Below are 12,170 nucleotides of genomic sequence, written 5' to 3' on the forward strand. Positions count from 1 at the left end.
CTGGGGAGAGGACAGGTGTGGCAGTTAATAACAGCAAACAGTTCCTTCATGGATAAGTGTGTGTTAAAAAGGAGCACTCATGCTCCAGTGCATAGAAAGTTACTGTCCTGAACCATCATGTGTTGCATGTTGCTTCTGGAGACAGGAAAGACTTGAGAGTACCATCCTATGGTTGGGATCACGACTCAGCTCAGAATTGCCAAAAGAATGGGACATCAGAAGAGGTCATACCTTGGCTCTTTTTCTGGCATGTCCATGACTCGAAGTTCGCCTCTGTGGAGACAGGAAAGATAAGGCAAGAAGCTTAATCTGAATGTGTACACTGTAAATGGTATTTGCTATGCAAGACAGCACAACACTGGGTGTGTAAAATGACTCTGAAGAAAATCTCTACCTGACAGTAATGGAAGCATGTGCAAATAGGAAGACCTGGAGGGCTGCCCTGTCAGGCCCCAGGTGGGCAAAAAATGCTTAAAAAACTTCACATGGATTAGACCTAGTTCCTCTGTTTCTGACAGAACCAGCACAACTGTGGGATCGCAGGGTATACAGGTAGAGGTGCATGACAAACTTCTAAGTGAGAAAACTAGAAGTCTTCTACCATTCCTGGGACACAAGGGGGTTCTAATACAGTGGATCACAAGAGAGACACACTGCTGCTCTGATTTAAGAGACACTGAGTCATCTGTTATCCCTACCTTCTAAGAAATCTTTCCCCATTCCACATTATGAAGTGACCAAAGTCAGGCTCTTTCTGAGCAACACTGGTGTCTGCCCACGCAGTGGTGGAACAAATCTGGTGCCAGCCAGCAGCTTTAAATGCAGAAGCATTCAGCAGGTTGTTGAGGGTGGGCATTTCTTCAAGCTCAACACTAAGCCAAAAGCACATGTGACAGGAGAGCAGAGCAGCAGGGATGAGTCCCAGCACCCTTCAAATGATGCTTGCGTGGATTTTTTTTTTTCCTTGCTGAAATGAAATCCCAGAACATTCGCTTCCTATTTGGGCATTTTTAACAGCAGCAAAGCAATGGCCAAGCACTATTCTTGAAACCAAGCTTTCCCTGGGATGCCTTCACTTCACATTAAGTCATTAACTGATCTTTAGGTCAAAGAAAGGAATAAAAGGGAGGTAACAGCCATGGGACTAGAACCTGGGGACTGAGCACAAGTGCCCCCAGGAGTACACCAGTCTCATTTTCTCCCAGGCTCAAAGAATATTTAAATTATTCCACTCTGAGCAGAACAGATTCAGCTAAAGAGAAAGAGAGCAGCCTATGAACACCACAGTCTGTACGGCATGGTATCCCCTTGGGAGGTGCTAGCACAGGCTTAGGCCCCTCTCAGAAGGGATAGCAAATAGCTTGTGTTTGCCAAGTAGAAGAAGGCCTAGCTCCGCAAGCTGGCAGAAGGGCCTACCCACTTGTCTGCTCGCTTACCTGAGATTCCTGGCGCACGCTGACCTCCTCCCCCCCATCCTTCTCCACCTCCTCCTTGCTTGGTGACCTGGATACATATTTGGTTTTGTTCACAGATTCCTCAACCACCTTTTTTTCAGACTCCTTCATTATTTCCAGAGACTCCTGTGCTGTGTTGCTGTTTGACATCTTCAGAGCCCTACAACGTAGCAATGAGCACCTGCCAGAAGAGGTGACAGAATGGGTAGAAGGGAGTCAGGGTGGAGAGAGTTTCTATCTGGAACACAAACTCTTGCACATATAGGTTGTAACTTCCTTGTAACTCATCTTGTGTACAAAGACCCCAAACCAAGCACTCCAACGACAGCCCACCCACTCATCCCCTGGGATGCAGTCCCTTGCAGCACCTGGCTTGAGGGGACCTTGCAGGAGCTCCATGATTCTCACCAGGACTCTGGAGACACTAGCAGGGCTGAACAAAGCCTCTGAGATATACAGAGGTCCCCAGTGCAGGCACTCTGCCCTCTAACTGCTTTGATGCAAGGGAGAGACTGAGGGTAGTCCTAATGCTAGCAAACATCCAGAGGCAAGGAATTCAGTAGGTGAAATAAACTCAACCAACCAGAGAAGGTGTGCTCTGCCCCAGAACAAACAACAAAAAAATGTGCATATTTTCCCCAAATCCCAGCCCAGTCCTTCTTGCAATCAGTCAAATCTTCAGTGAGAAAACAGCCTCGCACCCAAGACATTGCTCCGGTTCTTCCTGTGAAATAAGGTAACCCCTGGTATCTTCTCTCTAGCTGCCTATGGTTAGATACTTCAGCAAAAGTGGGAGTCAAACGATACCAGTCAAATTACAGATTAAGATAAAAAAATAATGCTTCCTGACAAAGTTGCATTTAATTGCTTTCTTTTGATTAGCAAGAACACAGGCAGCCCACAGAACCCCTGAAACCACCTCTGAATCAGAGCAGAATCTAGACAGGGCAGCAACATGTGCCTCAGTCTGCTGACAGTCTTAAAGAAGAGCAATGAACACGTCACATATCCATTCATCAAATTGTTAATTCCAAACCGATTGCCTAGAAGTGAAATGTCAGCCCTCTCAGCTAACTCAAAGCAGGCCTCTTTGAGCTTGAGCGAGGGCTAAACCAGCTTACACAGGACTGCAGAGGGATTCTGGTACCGAGAAACACGTTTGCAGAGACACTGCCTGCGCAGAACCCAATGTTTGTCCTGATGATAGAACGAGGAGGCTGGATAAAGGCAGCATAAAAGGTAGGATCATTGAGACAAGTTTCCAAAAAGAAAAGGGGAAGCCCAAATTTGGGAGAGGCTCAGGCAAAAGGCCTGGGCAATGGAAAACACAGCTGATATTTAACAACTTGTTTTATTAATTACTTTGGCAGAACATGTCTGAGGAAGAGTCAGATCTCAGACATTTATCAACTCTTGGCTCTGCATAGGAACTGCTAATATTCCATTAACTAATTTAACCTCATTCCCCTTTAATTTGTGGGGCTACTGAAGATAAAACACATATTTGACTCTTATTGCAGCTACTGGAATCAGTTCCCGATACAGAAAGTGAGAGCGCGCAATCAACTGCTTCTAGCTCATGGATTCTTACAGGGATTTGTAACAAAATTGTTAAGACATCCAGGGCGTATGCCCTGTTGTGAATGGAAAATGCTGTCTGTTACAGGCAACCCCCCCGTGGCAGGGCTGCAGCCAGACAAACCACAGCACTACGTAGCAACTGTGCCTCGGAGATGCCAGCACTGCACTGGATCCACGCGAGAGGATGGAACAGGATGCTTACTGACAAAAGGAGGAAGCTGCAGTCGCCTTAGCTTTCCTTCACACCTGTCATCACCCGTTCTAGACTTACGATGAGCTTTCCCCCAGCAGTAAGACTCGCTGCTGTCAGTTCAGAGTCACAGATAGGAGACCCAGGAAAGGAAAAAGTTACTTAACCCAAGGCCTTGCTGAGTAAGCGGCACCTTAACGTTGTGTGAGAAATACCACCACTGACCCCAGAAAATCCACAGAAAAAGGATGCAGGGAAAGCAAAAAAAAGCTGGCAAGGATTAAGCTGACAGGGCTGTACTGTATGGTTTATGCATAGGAACCAGTATGTTTTAAGGCACACACATGTGTCCATAGCAGAGTGACTGTGGATGCTACGGTTTGATACAGGCAAGCAGATACATCCCAGCACTGTATGAAAACACGGTATTTCTCACTAGACACAACTGCTGGAAGATCTCAGCCACTGTTCACATGCATTCATTCTAGAGCAGGAAGGCTACAAGAAAGCCACTGTTAATTCCATAAGCAACTCCCCACACCTGGGAAGCAGGTAGCACACCTGAAAGTGTTAAGATGAGGACACCAGGGGCCAGAAGGCTCTCTTCTCACCTAAGGAGCAACACTGAACAAACATGCCATCCCCGCTGCAGTGCTGAGCCAGGGTCCTTCAGCCCAGCATCGTCACACTGTACCAAGCAGCCTGTCCCACAACCAAACTGGTGGCTCCCATCAGAAAACAGCTGCCATCGATAGCTTGTTACAGAAAAAGAATCAGAGAGCAGTCTGCTGTTGAGCAAACACCTCTCCCTTCCGGCTGCTAATGATTTCCGAGCATGTATGTGGTCTCAAAAACCAGGTGGAGGAGAGGGCGAGAGCACCTCAATCTGCTATTCTGAATGCTGATTAGTGCAGATTTTTACACTGCATGGATCAGTTGGCTGCTCCCTACCCCTTCCTGGCACAGTCCCATGGGACAGCATGCAGCACCACAGATGATCCCATTGACAGGCACCTCCTGGAGCACCCCTGCAGGAAGCAGCTTCCCTCGGGAATCCCTGAGGCATCTATCCTTCAGCTGCAAGGGTCCGTTCTTCATCCCAGCAGGCTGAGTATCCAGCACCTGCCAATAGGAACCGCAATCAAGCTCTCAGGTTTATAGCAAGCGTACTGCATGGGGTGGTGAGTCCCCACATGAGGGAGTCGTGCTCTGCTGCGATGCCTTCGACAGGAACTAGGTCAGAAAAGGAAAAGAAAGTACTTGCTTGATTTGCATGCCAGCCTCCTTAGTGGGAGTCTGGATTGTGCAGGGGGTGAAGCTGGTAAACTCTGCCTCCCCCCCCCCCCCCAAAATGTTCCATGCTGTAGGCAAGTGCTCCAGCCTCATGTGCAAGCCAGGGGCCTGGCTGGTAAACAAGCCAGGAGGACCTGTAGCAGATTTGGGGAGGGGAGGCATAAGGAGGTACCTGAACTGCACATTTGACACTTACCTAAAGGGGGAATTTCTTTGCTAAAATAAGGGAGCAGGTTTTGTACAGCGCATTCTCTTTGCAACAGCTACCCTATAACAAGTTTTTACCCTCAAGCTAAGCACCTCAGTCAAATTTGAGAAGGGTAACAGGATCTTTCCTCATCATACTGCAATGTAACTTTGGCATCAGAACAAGGGGATTATCATCAGTTTTCCCTCTCCTTTTCCACAAAAGACAACTCGGAGCCACTGAATTGACCTTTGTAGGCTGCCCCCTCCTGATAAAGCTTCCATCCCTGACAGTGGTCCTCCAGGATATTTCCCTGCACACAAAATTCAGAGAAGGTATGTGCACTGTTAGTGCTTCTCAATAGCAATGCTTTTGAGAGGAGGTTTCCCTTCTGTATGAATGAATCAGTCCTGCTCCCCCAGGACAGACGTGGGATGCAGCAAGGGGGTGGCAGACATGATCTGCTGTGACAGACAGCAGCTTGCAGAGAAAGTGGAAGTTCAGAGGACTTGGTGGGGTGGGTGGGACTGAGCTGTGCCTTGCCAGGGAAATGAAAAGATTACATAGATGCAACATTAGGGAAGCCACAAGATCTGTGTCAGAAGAGAGAAAAACAGAGCAACAGAAGGTGGGTGAGCTGCCATTGATTTTTTAGTTTGGGTCTGGAGGCTGGCAAAGTAAACAGGCCAGTCAGGGCAGTGACAGTGTGAACACTTTGTGTGTGCTGGCCAAGGGCCAGGTGAAGGGGTAGCCAGGACAGATTTACATCCTCCTCTTCATCCTGAAGGGGAACATTGAATTCCACCTCTGCTGCCTTTTGCTACATGCAATTTGCAGCTGCCAAGCCGTGACAATGCAGGCCGCAGCTGGTCCTGGTTAGGCAGGGAATAAAAGCAAGAAACTTCTCCATTTACAGTTAGGATGGATCCAGCAGCAAATCTGGGAAAAGCAGGAAGCCTACTGCTAAATACTCTCTCTTCCTGGCCCTGTTTCTCAGAGTACAGACACACTCCTGTGAGCTAAATGAGGGTGCAAAGAAGACATATGGCTGCTTGGCTGTAGCTGCCTACATGCATGCTCCTGTGTTGCAGTAGAATAGAGGTATCTGAGGTAGCTTGTCCCACAATGCAAGAGAGCTAAGCTACCTCTCAGTTTTCAGGGGGAAAGGAAACAAGTGCGAGTGGGCTTTCTCAGTCCCTTGTCCAACCCATGACCAGAGGAGCAAGTTTGCATGTTTACAGCCCTCTTGAGCAGGCTTCACAATTTGCTTCAAAGACAAGAATCTTGACTCACTCCCCTCCATCTCCTCCCTTGGTTATTAATGAATTATTTTTTAGCTTTCCGAGACTCACTCCAGAAGGCATTCAACACGGCAGAGCAGAAATCTTACCAGACTCAGCCCAGGTCATCAATGTTAATGGAACAGAGTTTTCACTACAGACAAGGCTGCAGAGTCTTGCTGCCAAGAAGAAACCCTGACATAGCCATAACAACAGTGGCTTTCTCCATCCTCGGGTTGGTTATAAAATATAAAGAAAGCACACTTAGAAACAAAGCACATCCAATCACATGCTAAGCAGAGTGCTCTGAGGGCTCAGAAATAAACATCCTGAGGCTGGTGATTCACTGGCGGGCAGGACAGTCCCCACTACATTGCTCTGATGGACAATCAAAGGCAGTTCTGAGCACTGGGAGGAGAACTGTGCAGGAAGAGCTGGCCCAGCCCAAGGGTGGTTTGCTGGTGCAACTGGTAATTAAAACCAACAAACCAGCGTGCAAGAGGGAAGATGGAAAGCAGTGGCCTTTTTCCAGCATCTGAGCGTTTCACTGCACCTCTCTGTGTAAGGCTTTAGTATTAGCATCATATATCACTGAGTAAGTACCTCCTGCAAGGTTAAATGATGATGCTCTCATGAACAATTTGCTCATTGGCTTCCAGGTCAACCAATTGGAATCACAGCTCCATGGCAACAGGCTCTATCACTAGGAGCAACGAGACAAGTTTGAGGGGTGATTTAGATTCCCCCTCCTCACTCCCCTTCCCAAGCACAGCGTCTGCTGTAGAAAAAGGTTTTCACAGGAAAAAGTGGAGGCGGCAGGGTGGAGAGGGTGCTGCAAATTCAAGGCATTAAAGCCTCCTCGTTTCTACTAAGTCAGGCAGCACAGTGCTCCCTCTCTGCACCGAAGGATCTTCAGAGGCTTTTGTCTTCTCCTGTTCTGCCAGGGCGCAGCAGATGGTAAAATTTTTGCTGTATTAAAGTACACCTACCAGATGCAACAAGAGGCTGTAATGAAAGGCTTTGCTGGTAGGACCAACAAAGGCCACATAGCTCCTGAAACATCTCCCTCCTAGGCTCCATTTGGGCTCCCAGTCCGCTCTGCAAAATGTAAGCTGCCTGCACCAACACTGCTGACTGGGGCATCCCCAGCATCCCATAAAAAGTCTGCAGCCTCAGCTTGAAAACAAACAGGTAAAGAGCCTTTTGAGCACACCCCCTTTCCCTCCTGTTGGAGAAAACAGCTCCCTGTCAGAGGTAACAGCTCTAGCTAGAACAAGCACCTGGTTCAGTGAGAAAGCCCTGAAACCTTACTCAGGAATGCTCATAAGCTGCAACTGTCTCACCCAATGAAGCAACCTCTCCCAAATTCTCTCCATTGCTTTTTTTATCATCAATTGAAGTGAGGGATTTAATTTCTCACTACCATACAGTTCCTACAAAACCTAGCAAAAAAAATCCCCAAGCAACAGGAGGCCAGATTTGATTGCACAGTGTATAGGCCCCCAGTGCTTAGTCATTGCTTTAAATCTTAATCTCCACCCCCACATTACATCAAAGAGGTGAAATTATGATGCAGATGGAAGGGTTTGACTTCAGGTGGAAAGGGGGGAAATAACCTTATATGAACAAGGAGACGGGAAATGCCAGTGAGATAGAAGCCCTCTAAGTTAATTCTGCAGAATATCAGGAGGTCTCCAACATGTCCCTCCCAAGTAATTCCAAGGAGGGTAAGACAACACTAGTTAAATTGCCTTCATCCACAGCTGAGGAAAGCCCCCATATCAAGCTGTATTTCACATTTGCTGAGCAAATGGCTGCAGCAGCTTAAGGTGCTAATGGCTCTCCTGGCTGTTCACATAACGTCTGTGCTCTAAGGCAGGGCTGCTACAAGACAATCCCCTTCAGGGAGACCCATCTCTGCACCTCAGCAGAGCCACTGCCCACTTCGTTTTGAGAGGCTTAAGCTCAGGGGCTACTGGGCCTGTTCCAGCAACCGTAACCCCTAGGAAGAGGCCAGTGTCTGCAACAGCCTAGCTGTGGTGGCCATGGTTTGTTCGCCTCTGAGTCTCTGGCTGAATGTAGGAATTGGAGCCTGGAGAAGAGATGTAATCCTAGAGCTCCTCTCCATTTCAAATACCTTTAAAAAGGCTGTTCACTAGTACAGGTGCAGTCAGCCCTGTTGAATGGCACAACAGCCAGTAGGTGCATTATGGGAAACATCTGAATTATCACCATGGCAGTAGTTCTCAGTTATGCAGTATGTGCATGGATTTAATTATGTAGAACATCTCAAAACACAAGATAACTTCGGGGCGGGGGGGGGGGCGGGGATCAGTTATTTTGTTACCTCCCTCAATCAGTGCAAGCACTAAAATCGGGATAGGTGTCAACTTGCTATTACTGTACTCCAAGAGTGTGACACAACTGGTGCCAGGACTGCCAAAATCATCTTCATGTGATACACAGGAATCAAATGTGCCAGAACAATAAAGGTGCGTTGGCATATCAGGAAAGAGAGAATCAAAAAGATACAGCATGCTTTGCAGGTGGGCTTTGAAAAGCCAAACTTTAATAGCCTGCCATTTCCACCTGGATGCAACTCAGGGTTTCTATCCAGAATGCTGCTGTCACAGCCAAGGCTGGCTCCTTGGAAGGCAGTAAACAGGACACACACTGTAGTACCAGGGGCTTTCCAGCACTGCCTCAGGAAGGATGCATCAACGCTGAAGACTCATTGCACGTTTGACAAATGGCATTCTCATGAGCAGGCTGCCACCTCCCCAGGGCAGGTTCACTTCCCTCACTTTTGTGAATTACCTACTCTATCTAGGGATCTTAGTTCATCAAAATAACAGGCAGCACCACAGTCCCTAGGAAGGCATGGAACCAGTAAGAATGCAGCAGGGCCTCCCTTGCCAAAGCCTTTGGGACCACAGCACTCTGGGGATGGGTAAACATCTACATTATTGCAGCCTGAGAGCTGCTATTAAAACAACACATCTTGCCTAGACACAATGGAGTAGTTTTCACTGAAAATGAGTATTTCAGCAGAAGATAAAACAAAAAGCACCGCTTAAATGAAAACACATGAGGCAGAGCAGCTATTGCGAAGGCAGTACACAGCAGAGGTAATTGCCTGCCACACAGATGAGCTCCAGGCAGGAGAAGGGTTCCACCACACAAGTTCCATTGCACCAAACAATCAGGAAAATGCCACTTTAACTTAAGTCATGGTTGCTTTTCTTTTCATCATCAACATGAAAACAAGGCCCTCATACAGGATGGGAAGAACAACATCTGGGCCTAAGACAGAAACTTATCAGATGTTGTAAGGTAAGCAATGCAGTGCCCTGGGCAGCACATGGAAGGCCTAAGTCCTTTTAGGACTGGAGGAGATATTTGTTCTTCCCTGCGATGGAAGAAAACAGAAGATGCGGTTGAATCAAGTCCGAAACATGAACGTGTCCAGCCACCTACCCAATGCCTCCACACGCTCTGCAGGGGATTCTGCAGTTTTTAATCTGGTGTCTGTTATGTTGAGATCCAGCTTCTTGTGGAAGGAAAAGCTCACAGTAGAACCCTTTGCACTTGTCTCAGTATAGAAACATTCAAAGCAGAACAATTAATTTCTTTCCCCCCTCCAGATGTTCCCACTCAACACAGGTCTTTGCTTCTTGCCCCAAAGGCCACGCTGTTCTTTTTGTGCAGCTTAAATTGCTAGCTTTCATGTCAGAGGTGGCTGAATTTCAGTAGCAAAGGAGATAACTTCCACTCATAACAGAGCCCTGATCCTTCAGAACGGGAGCAAGTATCAAACCAAGGAAGGATTCCCTACTACAGTTAAGAGGGTATCCCAGCATACCCAGCATGTCCTGCCATCCCCAAGGTGTAATGCTTGGGAAAATCCTTGCCACATGAACCAACAAGGAGGGGAGAAATTATGTCAGTGAATTAACACAGATTCTGTTCATTTGCCAGGAATACAAAGATGGCAATGTCCACCGCACAATCCAGTCAGCTGCCATCACTGAGTCAGCTGAGGGACTCGGGGCTCACAACCAAAGGAAAAAAGCAAAATGGCAGAGGAAGAGTGCGTTGGGTTTTTTCCCTGTACATGAAAATTGCTGATTGGGTATAGTAGCAGCAGGAAGAGTTGCCATGTGCCTGACAGGAAACTTCAATGTAGAGCTGACCGATGTGCTCAGAGAATCCAGCTTGATTGCCTGCATATTCAGGTCCGTTCTTTTTACTCCAAAAGCAGCCTATATGCTATGCAAGACCAGAACTCCCATCTCATTTCTGCTGTGAAAAGCTGACGGCACAGAAAGAAGGCAATCATTGGATTCAGGCATGCTGGAGATCTCCTGGGGAAGATAATTCAGTTCAGCACCAAAGCCAGAGGCTGTAAAGATCCCTCGATCCCACTGAAAGCCTCCTCCCCACCCCGACTAGGCTTATTCCTTGACTTTTGATGCATGTTTCCTTTTTGTATGCATCGAGAGGAGAAAATGATGTGTGGAGGGAGTTATCACATGAAGATACAAGTGAGCAACCATGACAAATCGTTAAAAAAATCAGTTTAAAATAATGCACCCATTATTGACTGTTACGGCACCATGCACTGGAATAGCTTTTATGTTCAAGTGACCTGACAAGAAAAGGAGAATGGAGCTCTGTTTGCAGTGCCTGCTCAACATCGACAGCAGTGCCTCATTCCTCTCACCACTGAGGCACCTTGATATCAGCTCTTTGCTAGACAGTTTACTTGCATTTCAAGCCCTCTAGTGCCCTAGCTGGAAACACCAGACTCAATCAGCAACCCAGTACATTCGTTGCTGCTCTACAGCACTTCTGGGTACAAAAATCTCTTAAGCACTTTGAACTGGATGGGTAAACTTTGCTTACACCTATTTTGCAAGCATGGAAAAGGAGACGCAGAGAATTCCTTCTACAGTTATTAGACACCCACAGCTCTGCGTACCTCCCAGAAGCTGACAGGTTGGACACATAGGACAACACTGGGAGAAAGGAACCTATTGCACAAACACCACAAGAGGATTTGCAAAGAAAGAAAATTCGATTGATACTAAAGACAGTGGGTTTAAACAGTCTCAGCCTTAAAAGTTCTCTTAGCCTGAAGTTCACAGCAATAGCAGCCATCTTCAGTCCGTCTGCTCTTCCTTCTGTTAGTCTAAGGGGATATTATTTGTTTGATGTTAAAAACAAACTAACCAAAACAGTGATGCTGTTCTCTTTTTATTTTGGGAGCTGCAGTGAAGCCAAGCAAGAACCCTCTCACCCCTTGTTTACAAAATCTGGGGGAAAAAAACCACAAACAACCAGCCAATAGTTAAAAAAGTGAAAGAATCACAGAAGCCATCAATATCAACAGTTCTTGAGAAGGAAGGGCTTACATTTGGTCCAAATATAATGCTGCAAATTTTTGTGGACAGTTCCTCTGAGGGTCCCTAGGCAGAATGCTGGGAGAAAGAAAAGATAAATCTCAGATGAGAATCTCCCCGTCAGAGTTCCCTTCTCCATTTCACACCGGTTTTCCCTTCCCCATCATGAGCTATTCCTGTATTCATCTGAAGACCAGGGAACTGCTCCCATGACGTCAAAGCAGTTTCCCAGCAACAATTAATGAGGGCTGTCCACCACAGGGGTTTCCTGAAAAGCTAGCAAGGAATTATCCACCTACTTTCTACAGTGTCAAGATGCAATAGGACAACATTGAACAGGAACTTCTGTTAACCCTTCCATGGCTCAGAAGAAAACCCTGGCACAGTTCCCACTGACACATGTCCTAATTCTTTCAAAGAACCCCAAACAGAATTCCTTCCACCTGAACCCATCCATAATGAAATACCACATCAGGTGAGAGACACCTGCAGATACAGAGGTGGCAACCAGGCTCAGGAAAAATGCACATTAGAAATAGCTCTTATCCTCTTGCTGGTACACTTCTTTTGTGCCATGCCTGCACCAGTTAAAAGCATAAGCACAAAGATTAAAAAGCTGCCTGAAAGCGCAAGGTGTTCCCCGGTCTAGCTTACCATTCCTGAGCTGACCTGGGCTGGCAAAGCAGATCCTCAAACTTTACTAATCAGACCCAAAGCATTCCAGTTCCTGGCAAACCTCCTTGGGAGGAAGGCAAAAAGCAGGGCTGCTATCTATATCCCCCT

At 47.0% G+C, this 12,170-nt stretch overlaps 1 protein-coding gene across 18 annotated transcripts in view; it reads right to left on the reverse strand.

Moving 5' to 3' along the window:
- Positions 1 to 12,170, reverse strand: part of R3HDM2 (R3H domain containing 2) — a 60,213-nt gene that overhangs the window by 25,119 nt on the left and 22,924 nt on the right. For all 18 annotated transcript variants that reach the window (XM_075049734.1, XM_075049735.1, XM_075049733.1 and 15 more), the window contains 2 exons: positions 1,437 to 1,635; positions 232 to 273 (listed from right to left, as the gene is read on the reverse strand). In XM_075049734.1, the coding sequence (XP_074905835.1) occupies positions 232 to 273; positions 1,437 to 1,604 (210 nt within the window). In that variant the 5' untranslated portion in view covers positions 1,605 to 1,635. Of the gene's footprint in view, positions 1 to 231; positions 274 to 1,436; positions 1,636 to 12,170 lie in introns of those variants that run through there.

Source organism: Buteo buteo, chromosome 17, assembly GCF_964188355.1.
Source record: "Buteo buteo chromosome 17, bButBut1.hap1.1, whole genome shotgun sequence".
Classification (NCBI taxonomy): domain Eukaryota; kingdom Metazoa; phylum Chordata; class Aves; order Accipitriformes; family Accipitridae; genus Buteo; species Buteo buteo.